This window comes from Coregonus lavaretus (assembly GCF_964263955.1).
Source record: "Coregonus lavaretus genome assembly, chromosome: 7".
Taxonomy (NCBI): Eukaryota; Metazoa; Chordata; class Actinopteri; order Salmoniformes; family Salmonidae; genus Coregonus; species Coregonus lavaretus.
In genome coordinates this window covers 59,798,596-59,815,648 of record NC_139994.1, presented here as the reverse complement: position 1 = coordinate 59,815,648, position 17,053 = coordinate 59,798,596, and the positions used below count along the sequence as shown (strand labels likewise).

Below are 17,053 nucleotides of genomic sequence, written 5' to 3'. Positions count from 1 at the left end.
ATATGTAAATCCTGTAATCATTATAACAAACAAACGGAAAACTACAGTTTCTATTGGACATATTCAGGTAGGTCCCTCCCCTTTTCGTTCTGTTTGGTTCCCGGCGAATACACACCCTGTGCCAGCAACTGGTTATTTTCTCTGACAAATGCACATAAATACAGATATCACACATATTTAGAACAGGTCATTCGTTTCCTGGATCAAAGAACTAGCTATTATATACTTTTTTTTGTTGTCATTTAGCATTCGCTCGACTTACAGGACCAATTAGGGTCTTGCTCAAGGGAAAATCAACAGAATTTTCACGGTGGGGATTCGGACCAGCGACTTTTCGGTTACTGGCCCAACGTCCTTAACCACTAGGCTACCTTAGTTTTTTTTAGGCCCTCAATCTCAAACACTTGGGTCAGCTCATCTGCAAATGGGTTATACAGTGCATTCGGAAAAGTATTCAGACCCCTTGTCTTTTTCCACATTTTGTTACGTTAGTCTTATTCTAAAATGGATTGTTTCTACAACTTGGAGTCCACCTGTGGTCAATTCAATTGATTGGACATTATTTGGAAAGGCACACACCTTTCTATATAAGGTCCCACATTTGACAGTGCACATCAGAGCAAAAACCAAGCCATGAGGTCAAAGGAATTGTCCGTAGAGCACCGAGACAGGATTAAGCAATTGGGAGAGAAGGGCCTTGGTCAGGGAGGTGACCAAGAAGGTGATGGTCACTGACAGAGTTCCAGAATTCCTCTGTGGAGATGGGAGAACCTTCCAGAAGGACAACCATCTCTGCAGCACTCCACCAATCAGGCCTTTATGGTAGAGTGGCCAGACCCCTAAAGGACTCTGACCACTCTGACCCTGGTTTGATTCCAGGCTGTTTCACAATCCGGCCGTGATTGGGAGTCCCATAGGGCGGCGCACAATTGGCCCAGCGTCGTCCAGGTTTGGCCGGGGTAGGCCGTCATTGTAAATACGAATTTGTTCTTAACCGACTTGCCTAGTTAAATAAATAAAATGAGAAACAAGATTCTCTTTGGCCTGAATGCCAAGTGTCACATCTGGAGGAAATCTGGCACCATCCCTACAGTGAAGCATGGTGGTGGCAGAGTCATGCTGTGGGGATGTTTTTCAGTGGCAGGGACTGGAAGACTAGTCAGGATTGAGGGAAAGATGAACGGAGCAAAGTACAGAGAGCTCCTTGATGAAAACCTGCTCCAGAGCGCTCAGGACCTCAGACTGGAGCAAAGGTTCACCTTCCAACAGGATAACAACCCTAGGCACACAGCCAATACCATGCAGGAGTGGCTTCGGGACAAGTCTGATGCTCCCCATCCAACCTGACAGAGCTTGAGGGTCTGCAGAGAAAAATACAGGTGTGCCAAGCTTGTAGCGTCATACCCAAGGAGACTCAAGGCTATAATCGCTGCCAAAGGTGATTCAACAATGTACTGAGTAAAGGGTCTGAATACTGATGTAAATGCCATGTGCTTATTTTTTTATACATTTGCAAACATTCCTAAACCCATCATTATGGGGTAGTGTGTAGATTGAGTGTGGGGGGGAAACTATTCAATCAATTTTAGAATAAGGCTGTAATGTAACAATGTGGAAAAAGTCAAGGGGTCTGACTACTTTCCGAATGCACAATATGTAGCCAATTATTTTATATACATACACACGATATGACAGGAGGCGCTGTTTTTAAGCCACCACTCATCCATCTTGGCACTCCACAACCTGTAAAAATATTTTGGTATCTATTGGTCTACATTTAATTGAAATACTGTAGAATTTAATTCATGCCTAAGGAGGCCTGCGTCTGACTGCAAATATGGCCAACCGGTGGCTTCAGAAATCCAGGGTTTAAATACATAATTGGTTACATCCAATGGTCCATATACGCACACATCTCGGTTTGACATAGATAATGGTCAAATCGTTTCACCGCGTATAATGCATGTGAAGCAAAAACATTTTTTAAACAATGATCAGATACTAGATTTGGATTACTTGTTTTTATTGAGTTAGAATATCAAAAAGGTAATTTCGTGACTTTAGTTCAAGCATCATATGCCAGAAAAAGGAATGCAGCACAGTTTACTTTAGGTCCAAGAACCGTTGTTGAGAAACCGTTCAGCGCTTCTGGTAGTTCTGAACATTGGCGAGGATCCAACCAGAAGGTCCAAGTATGGTCAATGCAAAAATACTCATGACGAAAGCTGTTTCCTGTGAACAGAGGCAGACAGGACTGTCATACTCATACACGTCACCCAACAACACAGGTTGGCAAGTAATATTGCCACATTGCCAATAATAAGGCATGCAAGAACTGCATTAATTTAAAAGTCAACATAATTTTGATAAGTTTGTTTTAACTTCGGTGCACAATTCAAATCAGCTAACTAATGTCTGAACTAGCTGGCTAGCTTCAACGATGGCCTACTCACAGAACAAGAAAATAACAAAAAAGGTTTATAAATATCTTTGGCCTACTCACTGCAGCGCCGATGTTGTCTTTAGGGGGTTTACTGGATATGTTTGCTCGCTGGTTGATTGCATGTGTCCTCGAAGCCACAGTTGACCGTACTTTCAGCATTCCGCGCAGAAGGCCTGACATGATTCAACCGCTTCAAAAGGCTTCGTTTAAAACGCTAGCTTGTTTGTTGCGTGTACTTTGCGTTGGCTTTGTTTGCGATTTTATAGTCCTTGCCTGCGGACCTACGTCATACGATCTTTAAAACTTTTCGCGTGGAAATTTGCTCAGTTTTGATTGGTGGACACAAAACCATCTAGACACACAAGTGACGAGTGAATGTAGCCATTTTGGAATGTAACAAAATATCAAACAACAATTGTTGTAACTTTGTCTCCTTTATTGACTGTTGTTTCACATTGACAAGAGAATGCAGAGTTTGAAGCTTTCAGTGCTTTTCAGACTCTCTCTAAAGGAATAAAACTACTGGACACTGCAATCTTTATCAACTCCACACACTCAATTACTAGTCCTTCAGTAGTGTTAACTTGAAGTCCAAGACTTCCAAACAGTGAGAAATACTATTGTACCAGAAATGCTTATTTATCTGAACATCAAAAAAGACTAGCTGCTTAACAGTGAGAAGTCAAGGTGGGCTCACTTTAGGCTGAACAACTACAGACAGCTTAGTTAAGGCAGCATTATAGTCACTCTGAGAGGTATTAGGCAGAGAAGGTGGAGGAGAGAAGGCTTAGTTTGTTGCACTATATGAAGGATCATTTTCCAACACTGGAACAACGTTTTGAGGATATACTGATGGGATCATTCTAAACAAAACACAGCTTATATCATAAAGTATTTTAGTAATAAGGATTGTGTGTGGGCTACCCAAAACACAAGCATTAATAACACGCACAAATGACTACATTTGACATACAGACATACATTGAGCAAACAGTCTTATAACATCGAGGATCACGCATGTCAACCTAGTCCCTTCAACTTGAGTGGTTATTTGGTGCAGATATGAATAAAGAGGTGGTCCTTGGCAGGCCAAATCAGTAGTGTAGAATCACAGTGTCTATGTGAGAAGAACGTGCTTATTTTGAATACTTTATTTTGATTAGCCTCTATGTCCCATCATGTCTCATTCTTGGAAGACATGGTTTTGGTACCATTAGACAGTGGTGAGGTTTCCAGCTACTTGTTGACCCCACTGACTGTTAAAGGGTGTATTCTCTGGCCATGTTAGCTTAAATGATGGTGAACAGTGTTATTGATGTTATTAATGTTGCACAAGCCAGTCGACTATGCATTGCTGGTGCATGTGAGAAGGTGAATGCTGATTTTGAATTAGCCCGTTGAGAAAATGAATGCTGAATGTCGAGGTTGAAAGTGGTATCAGGTTATTGGCCATCACGTAGCCGGACAGGGGTTGCTACATGTATAGTCAATCATCAACTAATACTGACCACAATGAAAATGTACTAGTTACAGGGGAGCTTTCAGGTTTCTAAACCTTTTCTCAAGTTAAAATGGTTTTCTTGTGGAATAGCCAGAGGCAAACCCAGAAACTGGGGCTGTGGAAAAACCAGAGGTTGGGGATGTGGAAAAGCCAGAGGCTGGTTTTGGGGCTGGGGTTTATTGGCGAGGATCGTCTGGGGCAGGGATCCTTTCCAGGCTGGGCTCCATGCCCCAGATCTCCCGGGCGTACTGGGAGATAGTGCGGTCACTAGAGAATTTACCACAACCGGCGATGTTGTGGATCACCATCTTGGTCCATTCTTTAGGGTTCTGTTGGGATGGATGGGAAGAGAGGGGAATTCAAACCATTGCAGAAGGAAGGAATACTGTTATGTTATGTATGTGGAAACACTCTTACAATTGGCAGGGGAATAGTCAAGTCACAATTTATTTATAGAGCATTAAACAGGTCTTGATACAGAAAACAGGGCCTCCTGAGTGGCGCAGCGGTCTAAGGCACTGCTTCACAGTGCTAGAGGCGTCACTACAGACCCGGGTTCGATCCCGGGCTGTATCACAACCGGCCGTGATCGAGAGTCCCATAGGGCGGCACACAATTGGCCCAGGGTCGTCCGGGTTAGGGGAGAGTTTGGCCGGTGGGGCTTTACTTGGCTCATCACGCTCTAGTGACTCCTTGTGGCGGGCCGGGCGCCTGCAGTCTGACCTCAGTCGTCAGTTGAACAGTGTTTTCTCTGACACATGCGGGCGGGTGTTAAGAAGCGCGGAGATGCAGCGATGAGACAAGATCGAAATTGGGTAGAAAAAGGGGGTAAAATACAACGAAAAAATAGACAGAAAACAATAGATTTTCAAGCTTTTCTGTCTGACCTTGTAGAGAGCACTGACTTTCTCCTGGCATTTGATGTAAGCTTCGTAGTCAGCGAACACCTTGAATCTGCAACACAAACATCATGCTCGGTTAGACATTGTCTGGCTGCGTGTATAACAGTAGAGTACAGTGTGTCTGCATTTGGGTATTGGTGACTCAGCGTTTTCCCCCACCTGTCATGGTGCAGCAGCATGTTGACGATGTCCTTGAAGAGGTCGTGCTGGTCGGGGCTAAAGAATCCACCAGCGATCTGGTCCATGGCCTGCTTCAGCTCAGGAATGCGGTTGTAGTACTCCATGGCATCATATCTGGGAAGAGGATACATTTATAAAAATCCATTATGGGATGCACGCCAGTTATCATCCTTCATTCCAAGTCATACAAAAAGCTGTCTCTTTTGGTTCTATCCTTTACCATGCAAATCGTCTTGGCTTCTCCACCAAAGTTGACCCAGTAAGCATCCTTCCACGTCATCCGAAATGTTCTCTCCTTAGCTATCATCCAATCCCAATCCTCATGTCTTCTTCTCCACCATCTCTGATCAGAACCCTTCATCCATCCATACATCCATCCATTCACCCAGCCACTGTCTTACCCACTCTTGTCCATGGCGTCAACGTCGTCCACCCTCATGCCGAAGATGAAGAGGTTCTCTTCTCCGGCCTCCTCGGCCATCTCTACGTTGGCTCCGTCCATGGTGCCGATGGTGAGCGCTCCGTTCAACATGAACTTCATGTTGCCAGTGCCAGAGGCCTCAGTGCCAGCTGTGGAGATCTGCTCAGACAGGTCGGACGCAGGGATGACTGGAGAGAGAGAGAGGGAGAAGGAGAGAAACCGAAACAGAGGATGAGACAAGGCAGAGAGAAAATGTATGGCAGAAGTGGGAAGCCCCTTAGTTACACTCCAATGGGAACATAAATAAAAACCAAGAAAGCAACAAGTATGTGAATGATTTACTTTTCTCGGCCAGAGTGACCTTGTAGTTCTCCAGGAAGATGACTTTGAGGCGGTCTCCCACCACAGTGTCATGGTTGACAATCTCTCCGATGGCAGTGATCAGCCTAATGATCAGTTTCGCCGTGTGGTAACCAGGGGCAGCCTGGGAAATTTTTTAGAATATAGAATCACATGGATGCCAAAATCTTATACAGAGGGCACAGATCTGTTTGTGCTGTCTTGCCAACTGTGGTCGTTGTCTCCATAGCAGTTGGCAAAACAGCTCAAACTGATGTGGCACAGGCAAACAAAATATATCTAATGAGTTTTGCAGTACAACCTGTATCCTAATGACTTGATCAAACTTCTATTGTGGCTCACCTTTCCTCCAATCATGATAGTCCTGGGGGTCCAATTCCTGTTGGGCTCCTTCTTGATGCCTGATTGAAAAAGAAGACAGGTTAACTTGGTTGACAGAATAATGTCTCTCACTAAAGCTGTAAAAGACCACTCACGGTTGTAGAGAGTGATGATGTGCAGGCAGTTGAGCAGCTGCCTCTTGTACTCGTGGATCCTCTTGACTTGAACGTCGAACATGGAGTCGGGGTTGATCTTCACCTTGTAGTGCTCCTCAAGATAGGCAGAAAACTTCAGCTTGTTCTCCTACAGATAGACACAGTAAAGTGTTAGAAGTTATAGCGTGGACCTTGGCTCGGACTGAGATGGTGACTCGAATGACAATGACAACATATTACAAGAGACTGTTGTGTTCTGACCTGTTTGACCTTGGCGATGTCATGAATCAAAGAGTCGTCATCCACGAATGTCAGCAACTTCTTCAGTTGGTCCAGATCGCGGATGTAATCCTCACCGATCCTCTGAACATTCAAACATACAGAAATAACCATTTTTAGAATAATAATTTCTCAGACACTACTGCGACACTTGCACCAACTGTCACTCCACTTTGGTTGTGATTTCGGCTACACTCCACCACATACCTCTGCAATGACTTCAGCCAGCCCAGGGTTGCACATGACCAGCCAGCGTCGGGGCGTGATCCCGTTGGTCTTGTTCTGGAACTTGTGGGGGTCCACCTCGTAGAAGTCCTTGAACCTAGTGGGCACAATGAGCGATTGATAGATCAAATCCCATTTAACATATTGGGGCCAGTGGAAAAACAGGGAACAATAGAGCTAGAGATAGCATCATAGCTAGCTAGAGATAAAACAAACTAAAACAATGTTTCTTCGTACAGAGTTGCTTTGAGGATGTCCGAGTGGATGCGGGCCACTCCGTTGACGGCGTGGGAGCCCACGATGCACAGGTGGGCCATATTGATCTTCTTCTGGTCGCCCTCCTCCACTAGGGACATGCGGCGCAGACGGTCATGGTCCCCGGGGTAGAGCTTAGCGATGCGCTGAGGGAAGAAAAAGGAGAAAGAGGATTGGAAATAATGACCTTGACAACATTCACACCCATTTGTTTGCATCACATTGAGGAAGCAAATATTGGGGGATATGTTGTTGCTTTTTACAGTAGCTAACTCTTAATCCTCTCTGGCACGTGAATATATGTTTACAGTATATTCTCTCATATACAGTGCATTCGGAAAGTATTCAGACCCCTTCACTTTTTCCACATTTTGTTACGATTAAATTGTTTTTTTCCCCTCATCAATCTACACACAAAACCTCATAATGACAAAGCAAAAACCGTTTTTTTTGGAAAGTTTTGCAAATGTATTACAAATAAAAAACAGAAATACCTTATTTACATAAGTATTCAGACCCTTTTATATGAGACTCGAAATTCAGCTCAGGTGCATCCTGTTTCTATTGATCATCCTTGAGATGTTTCTACAACTTGATTGGAGTCCACCTGTGTTAAATTCAATTGATTGGACATGATTTGGAAAGGCACACACCTGTCTATATAAAGTCCCACAGTTGAAAGTGCATGTCAGAGCAAAAACCAAGCCATGAGGTTGAAGGAATTGTCCATTGAGCTCCGAGACAGGATTGTGTCGAGGAACAGATATGGGGAAGGGTACCAAAACATTTCTGCAGCATTGAAGGTCCCCAAGAACACAGTGGCCTCCATCATTCTTAAATGGAAGAAGTTTGAAACCACCAACACTCTTCCTAGAGCTGGCCGCACGGCCAAACTGAGCAATCGGGGGAGAAGGGCCTTGGTCAGGGAGGTGACCAAGAACCCGATGGTCACCCTGACAGAGCTCCAGAGTACCTCTGTGTATATGGGAGAACCTTCCAGAAGGACAACCATCTCTGCAGCACTCCACCAATCAGGCCTTTATGGTAGAGTGGCCAGACGCAAGCCACTCCTCAGTAAAAGGCACATGACAGCCTGCTTGGAGTTTGCCAAAAGGCACCTAAAGGACTATCAGACCATGAGAAACAAGAGTCTCTGGTCTGATGAAACCAAGATTGAACTCTTTGGCCTGAATGCCAAGCGTCACGTCTGGAGGAAACCTGGCACAATCCCTACGGTGAAGCGTGGTGGCAGCATCATGCTGTGGGGATGTTTTTCAGCGGCAGGGACTGGGAGACTAGTCAGGATCGAGGGAAAGATGAACGGAGCAAAGTACCGAGAGATCCTTGATGAAAACCTGCTCCAGAGCGCTCAGGACTTCAGACTGGGGCGAAGGTTCACCTTTCAACAGGACAACGAAACAAAGCACACAGCCAAGACAATGCAAGAGTGGCTTCGGGACAAGTCTCTGAATGTCCTTGAGTGGCCCAGCCAGAGCCCGGACTTGAACCCGATCTAACATCTCTGGAGACCTGAAAATAGCTGTGCAGTGACGCTCCCCATCCAACCTGACAGAGCTTGAGAGGATCTGCAGAGAAGAATGGGAGAAACTCCCCAAATACAGATGTGCCAAGCTTGTAGCGTCATACCCAAGAAAACTCGAGGCTGTGATTGCTGCCAAAGGTGCTTCAACAAAGTACTGAGTAAAGGGTCTGAATACTTATGTAAATGTGATATTTCCGGGGTTTTTTTAATACATTTGCCAACATTTCTAAAAACCTATTTTTGCTTTGTCATTATGGGGTAGTGTGTGTAGATTGATGAGGGGAAATAACTATTGAATCCATTTTAGAATAAGGCTGTAACATCACAAAATGTGGAAAAAGTGAAGGGGTCTGAATACTTTCCGAATGCACTGTATACGTACACTCGTATGGCTATAATACTGTATGCTACAGGAGTGTTTGACTATACCTCCAGGTGACGTCGGTTGATCTCGTAGATGATCTCCAGGTGTCTGGGCAGAAGGTTATGGAGCAGGTCGGTGGGCCAGCGCTCCAGGGCCTCAGGCAGGACGGTGTGGTTGGTGTAGGCACAGGTACGTGTACAGATGTCCCAGGCCTGAGAGATGGGGGAAATACAAAGATAAATGTAGAAGGAAATTGTTTTGGTTAATGTTTGGTGAATCCATTTAGGAGCATTCCCCCATTTGTGGTAAGTATTCTTTACACTTGTATGTATCATTGCTTTAGCAGGGGGACCAGCACTATACCTTCTCCCATGTCTGGTGCTCCGTGTCCAACAAGATCCTCATCAGCTCAGGGATGGCCATGGCAGGGTGGGTGTCGTTCAGCTGGATGGCCACCTACAATACAGGCAGGAGAGAGGACATCAGACAATACATTAGGAAGACACAGTTAGGGGAGGAAACTGTTGCATGTGATCGCATAGTCTCACATTCAATGAATCAATCAAATGTTTTTATAAAGCCCTTTTTACATCAGCCGATGTCACAAAGTGCTTATACAGAAACCCAGCCTAAAACCCCAAACAGCAAGCAATGCAGATGTAGAAGCACATTGTGTCTTTGACATAGTACCGCAGTGTGCTCAATGAACAAAGACATTTGGAGAGTAGATGGTACTTTGATTCATATTGTCCAGTTCCAGGACGCTAACGGTATCTATCCTATCTATCTTACCTTGTCAGGTAGGGTGGAAAGGTCAACGCGCACAACCTCAGTGGAGCCGAACTTGGAGGACTTGAAGCGACGGACGATGTCCTGCAGAGTGGCTGCCACCACAAAGTACTCCTGCTTCAGACGAAGCTCCTTCCCCTCGAAGAACTGGGGTCAAACACAGGAGCACAGTCCATCACGCTTGTTTATTATGATGTTCTCAGAGAAGTGCTTTGATGACTCAGCTTAAATGCATTCTTACAGGAACCTGTATCTATAGCAAGCAGTAGACATAATACTTTAAATGGATAAAATGTTTTGACAGCATTAGGAAAACGAATTGATTAGTTACAATGAATCGTCATTGTAGATAAAAATCTGTTCTTATAACTCGTCTGGTTAAATAAAAGTTAAATCAACACTGGGTTCTACTCACGTTGTCATTGGGGTACAGAACACGGGAGATGTTCTCAGCCAAGTTTCTGTCCAGCACAGCCTGAATGTAGCCACCCACATTGACTGTAGAACAAACAAACATGCTCTGGTCACATCTAGCATTTCAAATGCCTTGCTTAGTACATTTTACATTTTACATTTTACATTTTAGTCATTTAGCAGACGCTCTTATCCAGAGTTAGTGAGTGCATACATATTTTTTTTTTTTCATCCAGCTCCCATCATGACAATCAACATCATGATTGTTGAATTAGATTACGGATAATTAAAGTGATTGTTGAAATTAGATTACTATTAATAATATTATAAAGGTTGTAAACATTTTCATTAATACATAATTTAATCAGTAGGTTTAAACAATAAACCAGACACAGACAGTCCAGAAGTAACTCACAGTCTTTCAGGTTGAAATCACAGGGGGCCTTGGCGGACCACAGTCTCATGGTGTTCACAACATTGTTCCTGTAACCAGGGACTGGGGTGTCATAAGGAAGGGCCAACACTACCTGTTAATGTAGAAGGGCCAAGTAATGTTTAGTTATGTCCACAATTATTATTATTTCTATGTTGTATCGTCTTTATGTAGTCTCTCACCTGTGTGTCGACCCATTTCACACCCTCGGGGGTGTGCTCCACTCTGCCGTAGAAGTGGACGGGTCGCATGTACTCAGGGCGGGCCTTCTCCCAGGGGTTGCCGTAGCGCAGCCAATCGTCAGCCTCCTCTACCTGTGGAGAGATGTAAATCAATACGATGTACAATGAGTTGATTATCATGATTATACAGCATCATGAGTTTACTATGACTCGATTACAAATATGTGCAAATGTGAGAAATGATTCATAAAATAATTTGACCATCTAAAGCGCATGACTCCAACAAGCACCGAAAATGACTATATTCACTGACTAACATGCAATCACAGACATGTACATACATATAGTAAACTTTGCGAGTCAAACTACCTGCCAGCCATTGACAATTTTCTGGTTGAAGATGCCAAACTCATAGCGGATGCCATAGCCGTAAGCTGCCAGTCCCAGAGACGCCATGGAATCTAGGAAGCAGGCTGAGAGCACAGGGGGATGTGACGGAGAGATGGGGTGAAACAGGGTTGTCCTGTCCACTGAGCATCACTGTCGTTGGCCACACTATTTTTAGGGGGGGGGGGGGGGGGGGGAGCAGCGAGGTAGACCAATAGAGAGCCAAGGAGGAGGAGGAGGAGGAGGAACTCACCGGCGAGCCGTCCAAGGCCACCATTTCCCAGGCCGGCATCTTCTTCAATGTCCTGCAGCTCCTCCATGTCCAGGCCCAACTGATGAAGATGAAGATAAATTGTTAAGATTTATAGTACTTTATTAGTCCATTATACAAAATAAAATGGAGGGAGGAAAAGCTTTTGCTTCTGAATACATTTGCTTCAATCTCAGAGCAGGGCAATGTACTTGAAATTCTTAAATAAGAAAGTATCCTTGAATCTTGCATGAAGCGTGAGAAAAAGCACACATTTTCAGTGGCATAAATGTTCAATGTGCCAGTTCCATACCCTCTGCAGTGTATGTCAGACACAATGTACCAGGTTGAGGTAACTATGATGGGGCACTGTCATGGTCCAGAAGTGGCCTAAGCCCTATCCATCTCTCACCTGATAGGTAGCCTCGTCGCATGCATTCTCCAGAGCCAGGTTCACCATGGTATTCTGCAGGGTGCGCCCCATGTAGAACTCCAGGGACAGGTAATACACACGCTACAGAGGAACAACAGGGGAAGGCTCATCAAGGAGAGTTAATGCAGTACAGTACAGTATATTGTCTATATTCAACACACCATCAGCCACCCAACAGTAGTGGTTGCCCTGAGAAATGCCACGTTATCTATGCTTCTCTTATTCTATTGGAGAGGCAGCGGCTGTGGCAAAGGGGAGAGAGCAGGTGCTGCCAACCACAGGAGTGCTATTGTTGGCAACCAGTCAAGCAACAGCTCTTTGTGAGTGCGTTGGACTCTGTGCCAGTGTATATCAACAGCTTCAACACAAGTCTAGGTTTACTTTCTTTAAGGCACGCTTGGTTCACCCATAATAACCTATTTAAAGAGTGCTGAAAACAGTGGCAGCATTATGTTCCTGGCCTGAATCTCTAACGGATTAATCAACACTTTACTTATGTCCGTATCAGATTACTCTGCAGCCTGTCTCCACCCACTACAACGTCATACAGAGGAAATGTACATTGTACATCATGTTATCGTTCAGGTTACAATTAATGTATGTGGTATGTTACTCACACTGAAGCTACAAAATGAAAGGACTCTCTGCTTGACTATTTCTATAATATCGTTGAGCAGGATGGCGTGTTCCTAAATGGGGAGGGGTTTTCACCTGAACCTTTAATTGACCTTTGACATTTCAAATGTTGTTCTTCGACAATCGGGGGAATGCAAATGAGGGCATGGAAAACAGAGTGCACCACTGTCCCATTAAGTGTGACTAAGATTAGGTGACAAAGGCATCCAGTCCCTGGATATAAATATAGCAGCATTGGTGATCAGCTCCAAAAGGTTAGAGCGACTAAACAGATTGGTGCAGATGGGGTTACATAAACACACAAAACAACAGGACGCATATTATTACTGTGGGTTGTAAATTTGAAGACTTTTGGGAGCGTGGATTATTCTTCTGCTGGTGAAGCTTGCATAGCCATATTGTTATGTGAAATGTACAAATGCTAAAAATGTAGTTGAACCCGAGCTCGATCACTAGTTAAGGATTAGTGTAAACAAATTATAATATATTTGTTAGGGGGCATTGGCCAAATATGATCTTAGGGACTTTGGCTTTATAAAGGTTGACCTCCGGACACTAATAAAAATGAATGTCATCCAAGGCCTATAGCTCAGGGCCAGGAGTCTAATGCCACTGCAGGCCTTTTCATTTACATTTATGTTCTAAGTTACCATATCATACAATCAACATGATATGTCTGCTCTTCTGCACAAAAAAAATCAGTTATTTTGTTCCCATACCAACCAGAATAATGAATGTGGCTATACTGGTATGATGCTGATTGTGTGCTGCACAGTGCTGTAGCCTAGTACACAATGTTCTATCAGCGTTATTGGCTCTGGTGCATTCTGGTTCAATTCATTGATAAATCTTTGTTTCTGTATCCCTTGGAAATTACATAATAAGACATGTTATTGCTTCATGTACTGGTGCCAGTGATATGTATGAAATAGAGAATGTTAATACGGGCCCCGAGTAGCTCAGTTGGTAGAGCATGGCGCTTGCAACGACAGGGTTGGGGGTTCGATTCCCGCGGGGGACCAGTATGAAAGAAAAAAGATGCACTGACTGTAAGTCGCTCTGGATAAGAGCGTCTGCTAAATGACTAAAAAGACAAATATATATATATAATTATAACAGCTAAAATCCATCTCCAAAAGAATTTAACACATATGTATTTTGGCTACTATGTAAACATATTGGTTTGGGTTACAGCAACTTCTAGGCTATCCTATTACGTAATACATATTTAACAACCAGTTTCCGGACTCCCATTGAACGGTGCGCTGCATTAGTTTCATTCTACAAGTGTCAAGCACTAGCTTGAAAATATTTCCATTTCCATTTCAGCTATCCATGCATCATCAGATGCATTCACTGTTAGAATAGAGAGAGTCAAACGTTTACTGAATCCATATGTTCTCATCCAGAGATGCACAACATGGTTATATAACTCGTAAGGGGCTTTGGAGCGCTCAATGTGGAATTCGGCATTCCCATGTTCACCGCATAATCACATTGAGGATTAAATAGGTAGGCTACTGTCCCCTCAATTAATTTAAATACATGTTATAAACATAACATTTCTGTAACTATAGCGTCTGCAGCGCATCCCTAGTCTAGACTTCAGCATTATTGCACGTACTGCGCAGTGATATTTCCCTGGGAAGCCATCCCTCCCACTTTCTCCGGAGTCTGACAGAGGCGTACGTGCCGAGTATCGTGCGAGGGGATGGGATCACTGTGTCACTGCGGCAACCCTGCTGCTTGCTTACTTTGGGGTCTTTCTCATAGTAGTGCTGCTGCGTCCTGATCCATCTGCCCACCAGATGGTCGCGGACAGTGTTGGCCAAGGCGAAGTAGTAGTCCCTTTTGGTCGCCACATTTCGGTCCTTTACCAGCGTAAAGTGGAGATGGCGATTAAAATTGGTCTTAAGGTCTGAAACATTTTCCACTCCTGCAAGCCCTCGCACCGATATCTGCTTCCTCTTATCCTGGTCTGTCAGTGGCTTGGGCATCTTGGTAAATGCGTATTTTCTATTGTGCGACTGTAGATCCGAAAGGCAAATATCAACCGAGGATGATGAGAGATGGCGACTGTAATTACTGAGCGTGTCACACTGTGTGCCCTTCCTCTCTCTGTCTCTTCAAAGTATGGACACCGGAGTTGGTATGCCAGTCCTGCACTGTTATAAATAAACGCACCCACAAAATGTCGAGCAAATGGGGCGGGTCTTACAGAAGCTCCAGTCCAACTGACAGTTGACCCTCTTCGTGACAATAATGGTTAGTGCTATGCGGTATCCTTGGGACGTCCCTACACTAACCCTAACCCCTAACCATAACCCTAAACTTAACCCTTACCTTAACCATTGGATATTTCAACTTCAATGCCCTTTGATCCCGGACGTCCCAAGGATTCCGGATAGCAAAGACCATGAAAATATGCAGGGTTATTCACTATTAATGAGAACCCCCCCAAAAAAACTCCCTCGAAAAGCTGAGAAGGGATGATGGCATTGAGAGGTGTGCATGAGGGGTGTGAGCCATGTAGCCTATCAGCTGTCGGTACTGCAGTGATGTATAGCCTATCATTTGGGAAGAAGATTCTGTCGGCCTGGATACATGCACAAGTACAGTGAAATGCCTTTCGTACCGGACAATGAAGTATTCGCTGAGCTCTATCACATGTCTATTCCGCAGAAAACACAAATATGCTATTTAATCTATGCAAAGCTATTGTATAGGGTACAGTGCTAGAGGGTGCTTTATCCATGAGATCTGACAGGGTGGTGGTGGACAGTCTTGGTGGAGACTGTCCAGGTGGCAACAGGTCCTCAAAAAACTCTGTGCATTGACTGTCCTAGCCTTTTTTATTGAGGATATCACTTTATTTTCCTCTCCAGGACCAATAATCCACCCCTTTAGGAATGAAAACCATGAAAACTATTAATAGCCACGTTGTATAGAAGACAAATAAAACGCCATGAATGACAGTAGCAGAAGGACATGGCAGAGTAATGACATTGTAAAATGGTCAATTACCATTAACTGGACTTTCACATCCTACACACACACAATGGACGCGTTCGACAAATATCACCGCCTTTCAGTGTGTTGCATTATGAGACATTTCTACTTTTTCGGTGGAGTTTATCGACGGTTGGCATCCAACGTTATGGTGCATGAGATTTAAAAAAAATCTGACTTGCGCCTGAACTTTACAGAAATAATGTGACCAAAGGTCATGAAGTTTTGACCACAGTCGACTGCAAGTTTCTCTTCACCAACTTCCTCCTGCAGCCACCGCCTGCATTTTGGGAGAATCTATTGTCAACCAATCATTAGGGTGTTTGTTTGACCCACGCGACGTGACCAAGTACATGGCTGAAACCGGAACTAATATTTTCCCAGATTTGATGCACCTGTACTGACTTCGCCTTCTGGATGGTAGCGGTGTGAACAAGGCGTGGCTCTGGTGGTTGACGTCCTTGATCTTTTTGGCCTGCCTGTGACATCGGGTGCTGTAGGTGTCCTGGAGGGCATTCAGTGTGCCCCCGGTGATGCGTTGGGCAGACCGCACCACCCTCTGGAGAGCCCTGCGGTTGCGGACGATGCAGCCCGACAGGATGCTCTCAATTGTGCATCTGTAAAAGTTTGTGAGGGTCTTTGGGGCCACGCTGGATTTCTTCAGCCTCCTGAGGTTGAAGAGGCGCTGTTGTACCTCCTTCACCACACTGTCTGTGTGGGTGGAACATTTCAGATTGTCAGTGGTGTACACCGAGGATCTTGAAGCTTTTCACCTTCTCTATTATTTCCCCAAGATTGTTCAAGACTAGGCTGTAGGACATTTAAAATATTAATACTATATTACAATTGACATGTTTATGGCTTAATGAAGATGAAAACTATAGTACAAAATTCAAATTTAATAAATGATAAAGAGCACAGGAGACAAAACAGTAAAACAAAACTTGTATTCTTGGATGCAGGACTGCAGATACATTGTAGTACACAGAAAACAGCCTCATACCAAATATTTTTTATAACTAAACCAAGCTAGACCACTGCCTGTCATTTCCAACGGGAACAAATGAGCCATAGCGGCCAGAACAAGCAAGGAGGAGGGCAGAGCCAAGCACGAACTAGCGAGATCCTATTGGCGCGTTCTAGTATTATCAGCATATTTCCGTTAGGGAACGCCTACTCTGTGAAGTGCGCGTGTGCAATAACTCAATTCACCTTTGCACTGCTAAACAACACCATTAAAAAAATTTTTTTGGCAAAGTGTATAGTCTACAAACCTTAGTCCACTATGCTCATAACAGATTTTAGTTTTGGGAACAGAAAACTGTATTGAGATCAAATGTTTCATCGATGAGAAACTTTGCTGAATGTCGGCCCAAATCCATCTCGTTCCATCTTCTCCCACTGCCCGCTAGGTAGGCTTCCTGAGTGGAAACGCCAAGTGGATGCTTCTAATTTAAAACATCCAGTGAAATATCGGTCTCATTGTTCTGTGCTCATACCACTGAGCTTTTATCTGAACTGAGCAAGCAAGCCTTCTGTCTAGACTACAGATTAAAACAATGGTCTGTGGA

The 17,053-nt window shown here is 44.2% G+C and overlaps 1 protein-coding gene across 1 annotated transcript; it reads right to left on the bottom strand.

Annotated features, from left to right (window-relative positions):
* Positions 1–2,059: 2,059 nt before the first annotated feature.
* Positions 2,060–14,661, bottom strand: LOC311132006 (glycogen phosphorylase, muscle form). Its single transcript, XM_084165170.1, has 21 exons — positions 14,228–14,661; positions 11,817–11,918; positions 11,408–11,486; positions 11,137–11,240; positions 10,768–10,899; positions 10,568–10,679; positions 10,154–10,236; positions 9,742–9,885; positions 9,313–9,405; positions 9,015–9,161; positions 7,025–7,188; positions 6,770–6,884; positions 6,545–6,646; positions 6,284–6,431; positions 6,150–6,208; positions 5,790–5,931; positions 5,428–5,635; positions 5,006–5,140; positions 4,832–4,898; positions 2,504–4,273; positions 2,060–2,232 (listed from the first exon to the last, which is right to left on the bottom strand). Exons 1-20 carry the CDS (start codon positions 14,468–14,470, stop codon positions 4,121–4,123), a joined length of 2,532 nt encoding a protein of 843 aa, XP_084021296.1. The 5' UTR covers positions 14,471–14,661; the 3' UTR covers positions 2,060–2,232; positions 2,504–4,120.
* Between the last annotated feature and the right edge of the window lie 2,392 nt (positions 14,662–17,053).

Coding starts and splice junctions, on each gene's coding strand:
- LOC311132006 (XM_084165170.1), bottom strand. CDS start 14,470: ATGCCCAAGCCACTGACAGACCAGGATAAGAGGAAGCAGATATCGGTG. Junction 11,919..14,227: donor ACTATGAGAAAGACCCCAAA/GTAAGCAAGCAG, acceptor GTTCCTCTGTAG/CGTGTGTATTACCTGTCCCT. Junction 10,680..10,767: donor TGAAATGGGTCGACACACAG/GTGAGAGACTAC, acceptor CTACATTAACAG/GTAGTGTTGGCCCTTCCTTA.